At 36.9% G+C, this 19,590-nt stretch overlaps 4 protein-coding genes across 11 annotated transcripts in view; 2 read left to right on the forward strand and 2 right to left on the reverse strand.

Annotated features, from left to right (window-relative positions):
• Positions 1-254: 254 nt before the first annotated feature.
• LOC121731816 lies at positions 255-5,893 on the forward strand. The gene is made up of 4 exons (XM_042121477.1): positions 255-714; positions 3,884-3,896; positions 4,066-4,166; positions 5,073-5,893. Exons 1-4 carry the CDS (start codon positions 445-447, stop codon positions 5,688-5,690), a joined length of 1,002 nt encoding a protein of 333 aa, XP_041977411.1. The 5' UTR covers positions 255-444; the 3' UTR covers positions 5,691-5,893.
• Positions 4,165-6,423, reverse strand: LOC121731815 (protein ALP1-like). Of its 2 annotated transcripts, XR_006036295.1 has the most exons (3): positions 5,813-5,903; positions 5,520-5,645; positions 4,536-4,989 (listed from the first exon to the last, which is right to left on the reverse strand). XR_006036295.1 is itself a non-coding variant. In XM_042121476.1 (2 exons), exons 1-2 carry the CDS (start codon positions 6,248-6,250, stop codon positions 4,180-4,182), a joined length of 1,248 nt encoding a protein of 415 aa, XP_041977410.1. In that variant the 5' UTR covers positions 6,251-6,423; the 3' UTR covers positions 4,165-4,179. The 2 variants fall into 2 exon arrangements, 1 of the variants encoding a protein (XP_041977410.1); XM_042121476.1 differs by lacking the exon at positions 5,520-5,645 and having other exon boundaries at positions 4,165-4,989; positions 5,813-6,423.
• A 604-nt stretch (positions 6,424-7,027) lies between these two features.
• On the reverse strand, positions 7,028-8,406 carry LOC121731633 (GTP-binding nuclear protein Ran). The gene is made up of 3 exons (XM_042121180.1): positions 8,301-8,406; positions 7,477-7,929; positions 7,028-7,365 (listed from the first exon to the last, which is right to left on the reverse strand). Exons 2-3 carry the CDS (start codon positions 7,903-7,905, stop codon positions 7,150-7,152), a joined length of 645 nt encoding a protein of 214 aa, XP_041977114.1. The 5' UTR covers positions 7,906-7,929; positions 8,301-8,406; the 3' UTR covers positions 7,028-7,149.
• Positions 8,407-8,678: 272 nt separating this feature from the next.
• Positions 8,679-19,590, forward strand: part of LOC121731632 (syntaxin-1A) — a 95,518-nt gene continuing 84,606 nt past the window's right edge. For all 7 annotated transcript variants that reach the window (XM_042121172.1, XM_042121175.1, XM_042121176.1 and 4 more), the window contains exon 1: positions 8,679-8,883. In XM_042121172.1, coding sequence (XP_041977106.1) covers positions 8,851-8,883 — 33 coding nt within the window. In that variant the 5' untranslated portion in view covers positions 8,679-8,850. The remainder of the gene's footprint in view (positions 8,884-19,590) is intronic.

Raw genomic sequence — 19,590 nt, forward strand, 5'->3', positions numbered from 1 at the left:
AAAAAAAACTTTGGGCGTGGGCAATTCCCACGGTCTGGCAACACTGATGGTTTGAGATTTTAGGAAATTGTATAGTTTATAATTATAAAGTGTTTTTGAATAACGCCCAGCGCTCAGCATTGAAATTTCATTTCATATCAAGGTCGACGCCGACAAAATACAATTTTGGAAATGTGTAGAAAAATTTCACATTCCACTTTTATTTAATTCTGATCTAATGATATTTCCTAAGGATCTACTGGATATGCTACTTATTAGCCGGGTCCACACCGGACGATCCATCGCGCTCCGATCGCGCGCGGCAGCAGCGCGATCCAAAGATGCAGGCGGTGTGGACGTGCCGCGCGCGATCCATGCGCACGTATTGGAGCGCGCGCTCCCTACCTCGCGCGATCCGTGTGCGGTCGGTTTTTGTGCCAGCCTCAAAGGTGCCTCAGTTGCGTGATGCGCGCGGTGTGGACGGTTGTGTTGGTTCGCGCGATCCACCTCGCCATGGACATCTCAGAAAGTCGCCGTTTGATATCGCTTTATAAAGAATTTAAATGTTTATGGGATCCCAAAGATTCTAATTACACCAATAGAGGTGTTAGAGATGATGCTTGGTGTCAGATTTCTCGTGAAATGGGGAATAAGTCGATCGAGAACCTAAAGAAAAAAATGCGATCTCTGGCGGGAGGCTACAGAAGGGAGAAACACAGAGAGAAGCAAAGCCGTATAACTATAATAATAATAATAATAATAATAATAAAAAATTTATTCAAACATAAATACAATACACTGCACACACTAAAGCAAACAATAACCCAAAAGAAAAAATAAAACAAACAACAAACTACAAAAAAAAAAAAAATATGGCATCATTAGGCAGTGCATTGTTTAATGCCGAAAAGGATACCCACTCAGGTGTATTACCACGGCGCAGAACACTGCACCGCGGTACCTGATCTTCCGTGGTTCCTATACATATTACGCCTGACGCACGACAGATTCAACATAAATAATAATATATAATAATACTATACACAATATAATAATACAATAAAATAATAAAACATCATTTATAATACTTAAATAAGAGTACGGTAGCTGCTATTTACGATACGGCACGGCATAAAACCCGCACCTGTGACAACGACATTCCAGCTTCAGGAGATAAGTGCCTATTTCCCGCGCTTCAGTGCCTGAAACGAAGTTGTACGGGGAGCACGCGCGCAGGTGTGCGCTCGCGCCGACCGCCTGTGACCTACATAATTATGTAGGTCAAGTTCATAGCAACTACCGAGTATAGTGCTATCAATAAATAATTAAATGTATACCTACATATAAGACGAAGGGACTATTATGAAATTTTATACTTATAGTGCGGATTATACTATAAAAAGAGTATGGTAAGTGTATTTTACATCAATATATTATATGTTATTAGTGACATGAAATATACTACTTTATTTATTCTGTTTACTCTGTTTATATAAATAATAGAACTATTAGTGTACATTCAGTCAACATTTTCAATTCCTTTCAGGGACCGAAAGTTATGTGAACCCATTCTCAGTAACCAGCAACAACATAAAATATCTATTATTTTGATGCCAAATTTTTAAGCCGGTACACCTGGCAAGCATCTTCGAACTTCCTATATCTCCCGGTTTCGGCTTAAACCACAACCGGTAAGTGATACCTATTATTTATTATATTGATATAAAAGATTATTACAATCATAGACTAAGGTATTCCATAATCTATGATATTTAGTAACATTAAACATAAATATAATTTGATACTTTATTAAATTTAAATATATTAAATATATTATGTAAAGATTATTTCTTTTTACTATATAGATTGTAGTTGCTCGTGTAACAGGAGTGTTTTCAATTTTAATTTAAACGTATTTTTTGTTCTCAGAGCTCGGTAAGATGGCGGAAGAAGGTTGTTCCAGATCTTACTTGCCAGGTATCTGAAGCTACCTCTAAATGCGGAAGAATGATGACACGGAGTATCAAGCAGATATGCCGAGCCTCTGGTAATTGCCTGTCTCTCACTAGCCCAGTGCAGTTTCTCAAAGAGGTAGGAAGGTGTTTTTGATTTTATTACTCCGAATAATAGTGTAGCAAAGTGCAACTTCCTACGGCCATCCATTTTAAGCCAACGCAAGTCATTTATAAATGGCGTCACATGTTCTCGTGGTGGGATATTACAACAATATCTAGCACATGCGTTCTGTACTTTTTGTATTAGACGCTTGGACCTTGATAGCAAACAAGGACCTACGGTAGCATCTGCATAGTTAAGGTTGGAGAGTACTAGAGATTCACACAGGGCAATGCGTAGACGTTCCGGGATAAAGTTCCTTATTTTATATAACATTTTTAATCGATAAAAACATCTACTAACCGACTTTGCCACGTGTTTTTCAAACTTAAGACCCTCATCCATCAGCACTCCTAAATTTCTCGCTTCAGTAACTCGCTCAATTACTTGATCATGTATTCGTACAATAGGTGAAATAGTCGTGAGATTTTGCACCTGATGTCTGGTACCTAATATCATAAACTTAGTCTTAGCAGGATTGAGAATCAATGCATTGTTTTTCGACCATTCGTGTATACGCGCCAGATCCTCATTTAGTTTTTTTACGGCTACGTTAACATCACACAGTTTAAACGTGATATAAATTTGGATGTCGTCCGCAAAGATATCAAAATTGCAGAACTTTATACATTTTGTTACATCAGCACTGTAGATTGAGAACAGCTTTGGGCCAGCCACCGTACCCTGAGGTATGCCTCTTGTAACTTCTTGGGGATCTGAACGTACAGTTTCGCCGTTATTATTATTAATTTCCACTGTTTGTGATCTGTCATTAAGAAAATCAGAGAACCAGGATATAACATCTTCATCGAAACCGTAATAGTGCAACTTTGCCAAAAGCAGGTTTATATTTATAGTTTCAAAAGCCCTAGATAAGTCAAGTAAAACTAAAATAGTGGCTTGACCGACATCTTGTGCAGCGAGTATATTATCCACTACATTAGTCAAAGTAGTAACTGTACTGTGTCTCTTACGAAAGCCTGATTGTGTCCTGGGCAACACATTATTCTCCTCAATGTACACGTTCATTTGACCACATATCACTTTTTCAATAATTTTAGATACACATGGCAGTACACTAATGGGTCTGAGATCCCCAAGCTCCGACACCTTGTCTTTTTTTGGTAATGGTCTTACTATCGCTGAACGCCATAACTTAGGGTATTTATGGGTTGTTAAGGACAAATTTATAATTGTCGTTATAACACTTAGACACTGGGGTATGCGAATAGCCATTAGTAACATGTCTAAGTTTATGTAATCTGAACCCATCGCGTTTGATTTAAGCGTTTTAATTATTTTATGCACTTCAGTATCACTAACCACAGAAAATTTAAATTTCGAAGAAGTAAGAGTGTTTGATTTATAAAAGTTTATGATTGACTCTGATATTACATTTGAACCAGGAACATCCAAAAAATGGCGATTAATTACATTTGGGTCTAGGAGATTGTCGGGAAGGGTAAAATCTAATTTTTTTTTAGATATATTAATAGTATTTTTGAGGTGTTTCCACATTCTTTGAGGAGACTCAATGTTACAGTTTATATAGTTATCAAAGTAGGCCACCTTTTCCCTAGTAATAGCACTCAATACCTCCTGCCTAAGATCTTTATAAAACTGAATATGTGATTCAAGCTTTGTAATACGCGCACGTTTCTGTGCTTCATCCCGACGTCTCATCAGCTGCCTAATATTGTATGTTATCCATGGATATTGACATTCTTTAATATGAATAATTTTAACTGGAGATAATACGTCAAATACCCACAGAATGCTGTTATTAAACATAACTGGATCCGGTAAGAAAACAAAGCTACTTTTTATCTGTAGGTACTTATTAAAATTATATATTTTATTATAAGTAATTACATCATAATATTTACTGTGGATTTCACGTGATTTCGCTTTTTACATTTAAGCTGTTAGAAATACACGTGGTTATTTTAATGAGTAACTTGTTTATTTCAGGTGCTCAAGATACATATAAATCAAAGTGGTTTGCGTATGATGACTTCGACTTTATGGCGGATAAAAATGAACCCGGAACCACACGCGATACATTGGAACATGTGAGCTATTAGTTTACTGATATTCATTTTGCCAAACTATTGTATGGTTTGTAACAAAGTGTCTTGCTAAGTGGGACCGTATTGTAGTGGCATTTTTTGTTGCTCTTCTTGGTACGACGGCCATCGGTTGTAGCGATTGTGATGGCGGTTCATTTCGCCAGCTTCCAGGTATTACTTCTCCATTCTCCTGTACTGTATCAAACGTTCCTGGCGATATAAAGTTAGGATTACTGCGTAAGTAGTTATATAGATGAACCGTTGCCAGCACGACTTTAGTCGCAGTTTCTGGTTCCAAAAGCATAGGTTTACGCAGGACTCTGTAGACAGAACTAAGTACTCCAAACGCGTTTTCAACTACTCTACGTGCTCTTGACAGTCGGTAGTTGAAAATTCTTTCACAAGAACCCCTTTCCCGTGTACCATCGTATGGTTTCATAGTATAATCATTAAGCTGAAAAGCTTTATCACCTAGTATATAATAGGGTACCTCAATTTTATAGGGAACTTGCAATATCTCCGGTGGAGGAATATTTAGCTCTTTTTTTTCAAGTTTTTTATATAAATTTGTGCTTTTGAACACGCCTCCATCTGATATTCTGCCTTTAGTCCCAACATTCACATACAGGAACCTATAATTTGCATCTACTAATGCAAAAAGAACAATACTAGGAAATAATTTGTAATTATCAAAGTCGTTGCCACTATTAAAAGGCGATTGTATAGCGACGTGTTTGCCGTCCATCGCTCCTATCACGTGTGGGAAATTCCACTTATTCTCGAATTGCTGAGAAACTGTACGCCATTCTTCTTTAGTTGACGGCACCTGAAAATAAAGGAGATCTTAATTATAATATAAAGCTGAAAATAAGAATAAGCAGTAAATAGTAATAATAATTGTTGTTACAGGTAGAATCTGATACGACTGAAGGGGAACTTGAAGTTAATACTACAGTGAGCGAAAACGAGAACAGTAACATTACTAGTGACACACAACCGGAGAGAGCCAACCACCACACAGATCAGAGTAGAGAGCAGAATGATCAGAATGCACAATCCAGTGTCCAAACAACAAACAAAAGAACAAAAAAAAGAAAGAAAACTACTTCTAATAATGCAGATGACATATCAGATGAAACTCTTTCAGAGGCTTTCCAACTTCTGCAACAATGTGCTCAGCCACCACAACCGGAAACTGATTCTTACATTGCTTTCGGGCAGTATATATCTACTGAATTTCGGAAATATGATGCAGTAACATTAGTTAATGTCAAAAATGCTATATGCCAAGTTATTTTTCAAGCTGACACAGGAAGATATGGGGATAGCAATTATGGATATTACACTAATTCATACCCTGGCACACCAATAGCATCCACTTCATCACACTCCCAGTCTCTACAACCTCAAAATTATCCAGCTCCAATTCCACAGACATCACCGTCTGCTCATCTAGCCTCCAATTCATCGCAGTCCCAGTTTCTGAAACCTCAGGATTATTCACTTCCACAGTCACCACCGAATTAAATAAGTACCTACCTATATCATGTTTTCAAAAAATAATTAATAATTGTAAACATGTTACTTCTTTAAATTATGATTGTAATACACTACTTTTTTATTGAGTAATAAAGTATGGTTTTACTTACCTTTACATAATCATTTAACAGGTCAATGATGGCTTCACAAACTTCAGGAATAATTATCGATATAGACTGTTTGGAAATGCGGAACAGATACTGCAAACTGACGTACGAATCTCCAGTTGCTAAAAATCTCAATGTTAGTAATAATCTTTCCTTCACAGTAATGGCATCTCTATAATTTGTATCATTCTTTCTTAGCTTGTTATTTAATAATGAACACAATATCTCAAATTGATTAGCATTCATTCTTGCAAAATTGTGTTCAACTTTATCTGACACTAACTCTGCGTACAGCTGAGTCCCAGATTCCAAGCGATTTTTGTGAATTTGTTTCACCCAAAACCGTCGTTTTCTTTTTTGTGATTTTTTGCGCAAGCATTTAAGCAAAATAAAAGTTACTGCTGCAACGGCAAGACGCCGCCGTTGTACGTGTGACTCCATATCGTACAAGAGTTAGACTGGCTGAATCACGGATCGCCTTAGGATCGCTTGGAGCGCATATTTGGGATCGCAAGTTTCCAAGAGTGGATCGGCATAACACGATCCACGATCCACGCTCCGCGATCCTGGATCGCGGATCGCGGGATCGATGGATCGTCCGGTGTGGACCCGGCTATTGAGGTGCTTTCTAAATATTTATTTTTAATACAATATAGTTATATCTAGGCATAAGGCATCTAGAAGCCTAATGTTTGACCTTCAAATATTAGGCTTCTAGATATGAAAGTTACTATCTTATATTGGGTTTTCCTCTTCCACATTATAGTAGTGAATAGTAATGCTCAAATTAATAATCTACACATTTTGGAAAATAAATAAGAAAATGTATGGGTTTTACAAGTTTATTGGAAAAGTATCACCACAATTTGATAGTGTTGTATTGTCTATCATTGGACAATAAAAATAATTAAGTTACAATAATTTCACAGAACAAGACATTATTTTAACAAAATAACTTGTTACTTAAAATGCCTGGCTCATATTTTATTATTCAAACGCTATTTAATATTGAACCTATGTGTATACTAATACTGTATAGTTTTTAACAATTTAGAGTAGGTACATAGTTTTGTTTCAGCCAAAAACATATACAGGTATACAAAATGAGTAACATTAACAATTAAATAGCTTAAAGCCTTTGCAGAAGACAATTATTAACATGAAAAAATCAATTATACTTAAATAAGATTGATTTTCAACAATGCATAGTTCATTACAATGCTGTTACAATTTAAAACCAATTTCAAAACTAATGGAATGAATGTATTACAAGCATTTGGCTATAATTATCTTCTGATCACATTAGAATATGAGGGCACTGGAATTTTATTAATCTATATCTACAAGTCTTCATCCTCTTCAGGTAAGGCGGTGTCCTGGGCTTCTTTGAGGTCTTTCTCGATTTGGTTCTGCCATTGTGGGTCCATTGTGACCTCTGGGGGCACCAGAGCAGGCATGGCAACAAACTCTAAGTTACCATCACCAATGAGCTTTCTCGCTAGCCACAGGAAAGGTTTCTCAAAGTTGTAGTTTGATTTGGCAGAGATGTCGTAATACTGAAAATAAAGATTCCTTGTTAGGCATGTTAAAAAATCTAAAGTTACATATTTAGAGATGAGAACAATGTTATTTTAAAACTATTTAATTAACAAGTATGTGAAAATTACCTGAAGGTTCTTTTTTCTGTGGAACACAATGGTTTTTGCTTTGACTTTCCTGTCTTTGATGTCTACTTTGTTACCGCAGAGTACGATTGGGATTCCTTCACAAACTCGCACTAAATCTCTGTGCCAGTTGGGGACGTTCTTGTATGTGACACGGGATGTTACATCGAACATGATGATCGCACATTGTCCTTGAATGTAGTAACCGTCTCGAAGGCCGCCGAACTTTTCCTGCCCGGCTGTGTCCCATACGTTAAATCTGATCGGCCCGCGGTTCGTGTGGAACACTAGAGGATGGACTTCGACGCCGAGAGTCGCGACGTATCTTTTCTCGAACTCTCCAGTCAAGTGCCGTTTTACGAATGTGGTTTTGCCCGTACCACCGTCTCCTACTAGGACGCACTTGAAAGTGGGCATATTCTCCTCAGCCATGGTTTATGTTTTGTAAAAACTTATCTGAAATAGAAGCGACACAGAATTAAATCATTCGCAACGTTCTTTGTCGTGACGCACCGTTTTAGCACATCGTTTGAATTTGTTCGTTAGTTGGCAAAATAGTAAATACTATTATACGAACTAATTTGTATTAAATAATAAAATAAACACTTTATATCACTTATGTTTTTCACTGTCAAGTAAGTAATACTTATTATTTCAAAGTATTCCTTCAAATGGCGCTCAATCTTCCTCACAGGAATTTGGCTTAATGGTACCGAAGTTTGATTCAAATTTCACTTGAAATACGAAATGTACATCGAAAATATATTGCAAAACAGAACACCCATTGCGTATAGAACAATTTCACAAAGTATGAAAACACTTATTACCAAGATTAGTAAAAATATTTGAGATTAAACTCTCGGGTCTCACAAGTCGTTACGGCTCACAATGGCGTCACTTGACTAAACGGAAGATTACTTTGACAGCGACAGGCGCACTGACAACGTTTGTCAATAGAGTAACTCTTTGAAAAAATATTTGGTTTTATTCGATACTTATTTCAATAGTTATTTTGTTTTTTGTATTTGTTATATATTTTTATGCATTAAAGCAGAGTTGAGTAATATTTTATCCAACTTTCAGCATATCAAAAAATATAGATAACTAAACTCGACTTCCTGTTGTGCTGTTTTACCGACCTCTGCAGCTATGACGTCATAAACAATAGCCCTGCTCGCGCCATCTACAACTCAAGCAAACTTGTCTTTGCAGTCTGATATGACGGATGGAAGTTTCGTTCGTTCGTTGTATCGATTTTTTGAGTGAAGTGAGCCAGTGTTCGTGTCCTTTAGTTTAGTGACGTTTGATAGAAAAAATCCGTGAATGGGATTGTGTAACAAGATATAGCATTAATTGGTGTGTGATTTCCCTAAAAGGATGACGAAGGACAGGTTAGCGGCGCTCCAAGCGGTAAGTCCTCGCTCCTACTTTCATGATTCTCCCATCTCTCATGCAGCGAACAGTTTCTTTGATGTCTCCGAAACCACTATCTATCATCCTTATCTCTCCTCAAATCATTGAAATCACTAGCCAGGAACTACTTATGCCTGTATTTCTACGAGAAACACTCAAGCGATTTGCTAAATTTCGTTCGCCCCACCCGCAAGGTTTTATTGAATCATACTCATAGTGGGTTGACTGTCATTGAAGCGAAACTTTCTTTCAAGCAGCTCTACGCAAGACACAGCTATTTTTACGATGTGCTTCTTTGTTTGCACTTTCATTATGTTATCATTCTCAAAGATCTACATTATGCACACATTTACTGTCTAAAAACTACAAAATTAATGGGTTTCAGTAGATGAAGGAAAGCAACATTAATGTATTGAAAATTGAAATAAAACATTGAAAGTTCTTCTCATTTATGTCTCCTTTTAGTCTATAGCTAAGTTGCTTCTTCTACCTGGCTTCTTTCAGTACTTACTTATTTTATTGTAAAAGTTTTTTCTTATAAGACAGTGTCACTTTTTACAGAGCATAACCCAACCAATAGGAAATTCAATGTTTCGTATAATACTACATGTAACTTAGGATTGCATAAAATTTCCTATATCTTTGTGATAGCTATTTTAGCTATTTAAAAATAAAATTTAAGCCAAAGGTTTATTAAAGTCTGTTGTAACTTTTGAGTGACGTTAAAAGTCCTTTGTGTTACAAAAATTAGAAAATCAATTTAAAATTTATTCAGGATGCATTTAATACTTCGATCGCAGATTCCAGGAAATGCTTTTGTATTCTATTGTTGTCGCGATCACCGGTGCTCTTATGGGGCTTGAAGAATTAATGACAGCTTTTAAAATAGCACAATGTTTTATATTATTAAAAAAATATATTAAAATATTTAGAATTTTGTGAAAATATTTAGAATATGTCATGTTGTGTTTCTAGCAAGAGATAAGATTGTCTCTATACGAACTATAGAGACAATCTTATCTCTTGCTAGAAACACAACATGACATATTATCTCACCTTGTGTAGAAAACAGAATTTATTTATTTTATAGCTTAGTGACAGTCTACAGAATGAAATGAGAACAGAAGATAATTTATGTACTAATCTATACTATCTATATCTATACTAATATTATAAATGCGAAAGTATCTCTGTCTGTCTGTCTGTCTGTCTCGCTTTCACGCCAAAACTACTGAACCGATAGTAATGAAATTTTGTACACAGATAGTCTAAAGCCTGAGAAAGGACATAGGCTACTTTTTAACTGGAAAAAGGGGTACAACCCCTTTTTCCAGTTAAAAAGTAGGGGGTGAAAATGCGTAAATTTGGTCAAATTAACTTAGTTCCAAAAACTTAAAACAGATGGCGCCAAGAGTCCCCTAGATCGCGCTATTGCTTGCTCATGCGTATTTCTATAAGAGGTTGCGTATTTCCATATTGAGCTAGATTTTTTGATTCTTTCGATTGTTATACACGTTATTAACTAATAACTCACCTACCAACTTAGACATCAAATTCAAAAACAACAGCGCCAAAACTACTCAACCGATTGTAATGAAATTTTGTACACAGATAGTCTAAAGCTTGAGAAAGGACATAGGCTACTTTTTAACTGGAAAAAGGGGTTGTAAGGGGGTGAAAATGCGTAAATTTGGTTAAATTAACTTAGTTCCAAAAAACTCAAAACAGTTGGCGCCAAGAGTCCCCTAGATCGCGCTATTGCTTTGCTCATGCGTATTTCTATAAGAGGTGGTACCATGTTGAGGTAGGTTTTACGATTCTTTCGATTGTTATACACGTTAATATTAACTAATAACTCACCTACCAACTTAGATATCAAATTCAAAAATAAACAGCGCCAAAACTACTGAACCGATTGTAATGAAATTTTGTACACAGATAGTCTAAAGCCTGAGAAAGGACATAGTCTACTGCTTACTGGAAAAAGGGGTTGTAAGGGGGTGTTTATGCGTAAATTTGTTCAAATTAAGTTAGTTCCAAAAACTGGAACAGATGGCGCCAAGAGTCGCCTAGATTGCGCTATCGCTTGCTCATATGTATTTCTATAAGAGGTGGTACCATGTTGAATTAATATTTCGATTGTTATACATGTTATTAATTAACTCACGTACCAACATAGATATGAGAAACAACAGTCTACCAATAATAAATACTAAATAGTTTATGGGTATTGACTATTGGGCAAAGCTAAAGTTGTGTAATGCATTATGCAGCTAAGTTGTGTAGCGCTAAATAAGCTTTAGGTATAAAAAAGTTTAATTTAAAAAAAAAAAACATTATGTGCACACTACACGGCTGTTTTGGGTATTTTGATTTAAGGGGTACCAGGGTTTTAAAAAGCTTTTGACACCAATTTTATTGACACCGCGCGCTATAAACTGAAGTCCACGCGGACGAAGTCGCGGGCAACAGCTAGTAAAAGATAAGGCTATAATGCTATGTGCAAATTGCATAACACTATTTTATATATGTAACATTGTTATTACTAATAATTAAAAGTTAGTAAATTGAAATTGTTAGTGGACAAAAAATTTATCTCAACCTTACAATTATATACTAGTTAAGCAAATAATCAACCTTCAAATTCAATGTTCTTACTGAGCTGGAGTATCAGGGTTTTCCATGGAATGTAGCCTTGGTGAATTTTCTTCTTTTAGCTTCCGTTTAAAATACATTGCATATTATCTTCTTTCTACAAGGTTCTTTGAGTCAATGAGTTTAACTGTTATATTATATCGGTCTTATTTTTATTAAAAATACATGTTGTCCAAATGAAAAATGTATAAGATATCTGTGGGTATAATTATGTATTATGCTCTATAAAAATCTGTAATCGTAAGACTTCGAAAAATTTCTCTTAGGTTGGGTTGCACCAACTAACTTTAACTATAACTGTAACTTTAACTATAACTTTAACTACAATGCAAAATGTTAAATCTTTGGTTAAAGTTAAAAATGGACGCCATCAAGACGCCATATTTAACCATAACCAAAGAACTCGACAAGGTTTTAAATGCATGTGGCAAAAAAAGAAACTAACGCTGTCATCATACAAAAACGTCATTTTTGACAGTTCTTCTTTACCAGCATCACCCCCGTCCACGTTCATTTATAACCTTGTTGGACCAACTGTCATCTGTCAATTTATCCGGTCAAAGTTAAGGTTAAAGTTAAAATTAAATTTAGCCTTACCTATAACCATAACTTGAACCTTAACTTGAACCTTAACTTTAACTACGCCTCTGGTGCAACCCAACCTTAATAACCACTTCTTTTTATTATACCAATCGATAGTAGGCGCCAAGGGACGCAAAAAAGCTCAGATAAACTTTTCTCAAAAATCAACCCCTGTCGAATGACAGGCCAAAATGTGGCCCTGGTTAGTATGGCGAAAATAGACAAATTTTGACGAAAAAATTCAACCCCCTATGAGACCACCCCTTTTTATTATACCAATCGATAGGGGCGCCCTCTATCGATTGGTATAATAAAAAGGGTTATTTTTTGTGAACCACCCAGTGCGACTTATGTAGCTAGGCCAGTATACTGTAGTGGTGAAATAAAATAAGCACCTTATGCTCCTGTGGCGGTACAATTCGCCTAACATTCCTGCATCGCGCTATCAAAGTTTTCTAAGCGCGTCGGTTTATATACGACAGCTGCAATGTAACACGTGGGCTCCGGCCTGACCAAGCATACCACCTCGCTCGGTCGGGAGATCTTCCTTTGTGGCGGCCACGCATTATCCCACACTCCAATTGATTATACTTTATTATGATTTGATTGATGATTAATAAATAATGACATAATGATTACTTAAAAATGATTTTAAACAGACTACTAATCCTTCTCCCGTAAGACAATTAGTCATACTGTCTAGAATAGTTTGAAGTTGAGGAAAACTAACAAGATGAATCTTTATAACTTTGCTAACTTTTATTAATCATATTCTTTGAGGTGGTACTTAGCATCTTTTATGGAGTACTAGATGACTTTGTCCTTTCCCGGGATTCAGAGTATCTTCATACCAACTTTCAGAAAATGGGTTTAGCGCTTGGGCATGAAGAGGCAACAGACACCTTCGAATTTATAATATTAGTATGGACTATGGATAATGGATATTCAACCATAATGTCAAAGGCACTCAGGAGTCAGAACTTGTTGTCGTTCTTCATTTAATTTCCATGGAAATTTGAAACGAAGGATGCTGACAAGTGACAACCATGGGGCCCATGGTTATCACTTGTCAGGGCCCCCGTAAGGGCTACTGGCGCCTGTGTGCAAAAAAAGGATTTTGGCGCCCCTTTAGGTAAATTTTTTGGGACCTTGGTTTTGGCGCCCCTAAAGATGGCAATTTGGCGCCCCTAGAGGATGGCGCCCGTGTGCATTGCACTCATTGCACATATAGTAGCGGGGGCCCTGTCACTTGTCAGCATCCTTCCCATGGCATGGGCGAATTGGTTTTACTGTACTAATTTAACGTTTCGTTGTTGGTGATTAAAGCCGACCACAATACACACGTTTTCCGTATGCAATTCCCGAATTCGTTTTCCGTATTCGGAAATCCGAATGCAAACAATCAATAGGAAATACAATCGAAATAGTCAATTTTTCTTAGCTTTTCATCAAAACGTAACTGCACAGTTCTTTCACCACCAAAAACATTTTTCTTGTTTCTGATATCACTGTATCAGTACCTACAGTAAGTACATAATATTATATATTATGTTGAATGATGATGATGAAAGTTACCAAAATTCGTACGTCCGATAACGCGTATTCCCGTGTTGTTTACTGATAAGTTATCAGCGTGATATCAGCATCCGCCGCGCGGCCTTCGTGGAGGTTGACTCACGCCCGTCATACTTGACGTGAACATCACTATCTCTCTATGGGCCTTGAATCTTGATGGATAACCATGATTGTGAAGGATGTGGAATTGACGTCGATCATGGGCAATCGATGAATATAAGTTCCTCTAAAAGTTCGAATGTGTTTGTGATTGTCAACACTTATTTAGGTCTCCACGTTGGAATATGATGGTTTACCATGATCGTGAAACTGTCTATAGTATGTGTTATAACTTATAATGTCGATCATGGGCAATAAAAGACGAATATATTCGTGTTCGTAATCGCTAATGTTTGTCTGTTGTGTATCCGCATAACCGCATTAGCTTTTAGCTCATAAGGGCTACACCATCGTTGGCAGTCATCATCAAGTCAACAGTTGCATTAGGAATATCTCTAGCAAAGGTCTTTCAGTTGTATGAACTCTTAAAGTGCCAATAATTTAGGAGTTTTACTTTAGTTACTAAGGAGGTAACTCTTTGCTTTAGGGGTTAAAAAGGAACTTCTCATCTCTAACCCATTAAATAGCCAATTCATCATCCCTTGGGTGAAAATTGTTGGTTGGTCAAACGCGCCCTAAGGCGCAATGCCTTCCCTTCAATAATAATAGCCTCGCGTGAGCACAAACCCTTATTCTTGGGGTTATATTAAATCATAAAAGTATAATAAGGCGTGACATCATGACGTGATCACAGAATTTCCATATAAATACTAAATAGCTTAGACGCTTAATATTATATCCGTTGGCAGATCGTTTAAATGTAGGCTGATAGTTAAAACGGTTGTTAAAATCTAATATTAGTAGTGATTGTATATTATGCTAAATGGGAAATCCCAAAGTGTATTGATACAATTCATACTTCCATACTAATATCATAAATGCGAAAGTGTGTGTCTTTTACCTCTTCACGCTCAAACCGCTGAACCGATTTTGCTGAAATTTGGCATTGAGATACTTTGAGTCTCGGGAAAGGACAAGGGATGCTTTTTATCCCGAAAAAATGTACGGTTCCCGCGCGATAAACAAATTTTGGCGTAACAGAGTTGCGGGCATCATTTAGTAATTTATATAACTAGCTATTTGACCGAGCTTTGCTCGGTATTCGATAAAACACGAATAAAATAACATTTTCTGAAAATGATTCCTAGCTAGATCGATTTATCGCCCTCGAATCCCCCTATATACTAATTTTCATGAAAATCGTTGGAGCTGATTCCGAGATTCCAATTATTAATGATCTCTCGCCAGCGCTCCATTGGGTTATGAGAGTAAAGAATAGTGCTCTTGTGTATTGCGGACACACTTTTTTTTTTTTAATGAAATAAGGGGGCAAACGAGAAGACGGGTCACCTGATGGAAAGCAACTTCCGTCGCCCATGGACACTCGTAGCATCAGATTAGCTGCAGGTGCGTTGCCGGCCTTTTAAGAGGGAATAGGGTAATTATAGGGACCCTCCCCTAGTAGGGAGGGTAGGGATGGGAAGGGAAGGGAATAGGGGAGTGTAGGGTAGAGAAGGGAATAGGGTAGAAGCTTGGGCCTCCGGTAAACTCACTCACTCGGCGAAACACAGCGTAAGCGCTGTTTCACGCTGGTTTTCTGTGAGAACATGGTATTTCTCCGGTCGAGCCGGCCCATTCGTGCCGAAGCATGACTCTCCCACGTATAAACTTGGGCGCTATAAAATTACTCCTGCGAACCACGGCCTGGTTTCAGAACACGTCGTGGCCGTTTTCACTAGGGCTACGACGCGAAACTCGCGTCGTGGCCTGTTCACCATTACCAATTCGCGTCGTGGCCGTTTCACTATTACCACAACGCGTTGTGAGCCATGTTTTCGCTCACTGAGCGTTTTCGGTCTTTGAGCGTAACATATATACAAGAATTGCTCGTTTAAAGATATAAGATACAAGAGTTAGTCATATTTCGTAACTCAAAACATGTTCTTTATAAAATGTTATAAATGCGGAAGTATCTTTTTCATTTGTCAATCAATCAAATCAAATAGCTAAACCGATTGGGTTGAAATATCTTATTCAAAGAAACTTTAATTCCCGGCCGGGCCCCAAGTTAGGAGTCTTAATAATAGAAAGTTTTCAAATTTTCATAACTGAAAATGTATGATTTGAATATCTACATGAACTATATTGAGTGTAACATCAAGTTATTGATATTACCGCATTGCATAGCCATTACTGGTCATATCGACGTTAAAGTTGACCGTAAGAGGCTGTCGTCACCGCACTGTATAACCAGCTGATTCACGCTCCAGGCTATATTTAGAGTCCGTCTCGGTGCCGTCTCAATGAGTTTTACGTAACGATTCGTATATTACTTTCAGAGTATTGATTTTTGGGACTATGTACAAGAAAAGTGCGATACACGTCTTTGGCCCAGTTGTCAAAGTCAGTCTTTGGTTGAATATTATGTGATATTATATTCCGTTCCTCGTATTTATATAATAACTTTGTTAAGTTCTTTAACGCCGAGCTAACTTTGACTCGGTTTATCGCAAGAGAGCCTTATGGTAGGGTTGCCAACCGTCCTGTTTTCCCAGGATACGTCCTGGTTTTTGTAACTATAAACCTTTTTTTTTTATTTAAGGTTAGCAACCCTACCTTATAATCCAAACCGTCCAAAACTTAATGTTAAGTCCAAAACTTAACATTAAAATATTATATCTGCGTGAAATTTTACTAGCCTCGTGGTTGGGATCAAAAGGCTTTTATTTGGCATAGTAGGTAGGTGGGACTTGCACGTGAAACTCGTGGAAGACAGATTTAGACGTATCACCCACCCATATTAGGCTTCTTAGTGTCTGGGTCGTCGTTTATGATTAATTTTATCCTTCACAAAAAATTGCCTCATAAGCGTTTTTACATTACCTTGTTACACGTGTTTTTAATTCTCCTCTGTATCGACTACGACTTACAACATTTCGATGGTACTAGATGTTATGTGCAACTTAATTTTTTGGAGGAGCAACTGACTAACCTATTTCCTTTTCCGGGATTCTCGGTATCTCCTTGCTCATACAAACCTGTTTGCTTAAGAGTGAAGATCTTGTTTCAAATACACACTTTCGAATTTAGAACAATATAATGGATTTGTCAAAAAATTTGCCCTATATTGGACACTGAAATCTTGGCTAGTATAGTTGGCGACATAGATTATGTAACAAACGCCCTGAAACACCATGCAATAGGCCTCTGACGCCTGGTAGACGCGACCACGCTTCGATATTCCCTGGCTTAGAGCCAAATGTTATTGGTGACTAAGTCCCAACTCCCAAATTACTTCGCAGGTCCCATTGATAAGAATCGATTAACGTGTGCTAATGTCGATTTCAAAAGGGCCTTTGATAAAGTTCTAAGATGGCTTTTGATTTTAGACTATTAGCTCACATTCGCTTCGGGCTTTTCAGTGGGATTTTGTATTCTATCGAAAGAGTTCATTAAATGCGCTTTTCCGTACATTTTATGTCTCTTTTAGATAAAACAATAGCTGTCTAGTAGACGAAATATAAGTATGTACTATACATATATATGCAAGTGGTTTTAAGTTTCCACTTTCAAATGCACATAATATATATGCATTGCAATCATGGAAAAACATAGACTTTAAATATATTATGTCTCACATAAGTCAGTCACACAAGGCCCACCGTGGAAGCCGCATTAGGCTGGCCGTATATAACTATACACACGTTTTCCGTATTCGAAAATCCGAATGCATGGAATCAGTAGAAAATACATTGCTTTTTTGCGAAAGGAACGAATTCCGCACGTACGTTTCAAGTGTAAGCCAGCGTGTTTGCGCGTGAAAATAATCGGCCAAGTGCGAGTCAGATTCGCGCTCGAAGGGTTCCGTACCGGTATAGAGTGAAAGTAGACGAAAAAAACAGTTTTTTGTATGGGAGACCCCCCTAAATATTTACTTTATTTTAATTTTATTATTAATTATTAAAGTACAAATATAATTAAGGATTTTGTGAAAATTTCAAGTGCCTAACTGTTACCATTATCGATTACGAGCAAAAAAGACCCAAAAAAATCACGTTTCTTATATGGGAGCCACCCTCAATTATTAACTTTATTTTATTTTTAGTATTTGTTGTTATAGCGGCAAGAGATATAGGTACCCAATCTGTGAAAATTCTAGCTATAGCGGTTCTTGAGATACAGCCTGATGACGTACAGACGGACAGACATCGAAGTCTTAGTAATAGGGTCCCGTTTTTACCCTTTGGGTACGGAACCCTAAAAACGAACGTTTGCACTAGTCTCACGGAATTCCGATATCCGAATCGTAATTCGACATTAGGAAATCGAATACGGAAAACGTGTAATGCGGCCAACCTTAGAAACCGTTAAAAAATAAAATGGTCATGATTTGTGTCATTTTAAATAATTTATTTTGTTTCGGTCTTAATTAAACCTTAATTAGGTACGTGATATTGTTACGTAACATATTGTTACAATAAGTGATTTCATAATACATATTTTATTATTATCGGAACACGTGAAAATTGGAATACGTTAAATATGTGTCGTTTGAATGTTTGATTCAATAATTAGACTCACATAACACTACAGTAATGCATTTAATATTATAGTACCTGGATGACCGAGCTTTGCTCGGTATAGTAAACACTCATTGACTTCGTGTTACTTAATAACGCCATCTGCTGGTCGTTAAAACAATTAGTTGCTCACAACATAGTATTATTATGCGCCAATAGATGTCAGGAAGAGTCATATTTTTCAGTTTATTGATTAACGATAAAACACGAATAAAAAGGCATTTTCTGATAATATTATTATAAACGCGAAAGTGTATCAGTCTGTCTGTCACCTCTTCACGGCTCACGCCCAAACCGCGGAAAAGATTTATTCTGATAAATATGGAGATACGTTGAGTCCCGGGAAAGGACATAGGGTACTTTTTAGGGTTCCGTACCCAAAGGGTAAAAACGGGATCCTATTAGTAAGACTTCGATGTCTGTCCGTCTGTCTCTAGGCTGTAACTAGAAGAGAGTTGAAATTTTCACAGATTGTGAAAATTTCAACTCCCTTCTATCTATTATCTATCTTTATCTATCTATTGCCGCTATTATTTATAATAACAAATACTAATAAAAACAAAGTAAAATAAATATTTAAGCGGGGATCTCGGCTCCCATACAACAAACGTGATTTTTTAGCCTTTTTTGCCCTATATCAATAATGGCAACAGTCCAGGGGTCACCAATTAGTTTCGCTCGGGGTCCATTTTAAGAAATAAACATTAAAAAAATTATTATGCAAAGTTTACAAATCAATGAAAAAGTGTCAATTTTTGTAGCTCTAATTATCTCTCTGATGTTAGGAGTGAAATTGGTGTAAGCTATTGGAATGTAATCTTAGAGATGTTCATCAAGACCGAAATTTATTTTAAACGAAGTTATAATCTTTGAAAATTTTTTGACAATGGGTCGGCGGTCCGGATGCGGACCGCGGTCCGCCATTTGGTGACCACTGCTCTAGACATTAGGCTGCTGTTTTCTAATTATGCATATAATTTTCCTTCCTTACATTGTTTACGCACAAATACCTTTCTTTTCCTTCTGTTTGTAGTTGATTCCTAACAATTAACATGTTTGTAAATTGTATACAAAGCGGTTGTCTGACATGAAACCTCTATATTCTATAAGGTTTCTACTTTATGCTTTTAAACCGACTTCCAAAAAGGAGGAGGTTATATGTTCGGATGTGGATATTTTTTAAATGCTATTTTTTTAAACTGCATTACCTGTT

This window comes from Aricia agestis, chromosome 11 (assembly GCF_905147365.1).
Source record: "Aricia agestis chromosome 11, ilAriAges1.1, whole genome shotgun sequence".
Classification (NCBI taxonomy): Eukaryota; Metazoa; Arthropoda; class Insecta; order Lepidoptera; family Lycaenidae; genus Aricia; species Aricia agestis.

Excerpts from the sequence above, each read along its gene's own strand:
- LOC121731633 (XM_042121180.1), bottom strand. The coding sequence starts at position 7,905 with ATGGCTGAGGAGAATATGCCCACTTTCAAGTGCGTCCTAGTAGGAGAC. Across the intron at positions 7,366-7,476 it reads ACAGAAAAAAGAACCTTCAG|TATTACGACATCTCTGCCAA; the intron begins GTAATTTTCACA and ends CTTTATTTTCAG.
- LOC121731816 (XM_042121477.1), top strand. The coding sequence starts at position 445 with ATGCGCGCGGTGTGGACGGTTGTGTTGGTTCGCGCGATCCACCTCGCC. Across the intron at positions 4,167-5,072 it reads CACGCGATACATTGGAACAT|GTAGAATCTGATACGACTGA; the intron begins GTGAGCTATTAG and ends TTGTTGTTACAG.
- LOC121731815 (XM_042121476.1), bottom strand. The coding sequence starts at position 6,250 with ATGGAGTCACACGTACAACGGCGGCGTCTTGCCGTTGCAGCAGTAACT. Across the intron at positions 4,990-5,812 it reads TGTTAAATGATTATGTAAAG|GTGCCGTCAACTAAAGAAGA; the intron begins GTAAGTAAAACC and ends CTTTATTTTCAG.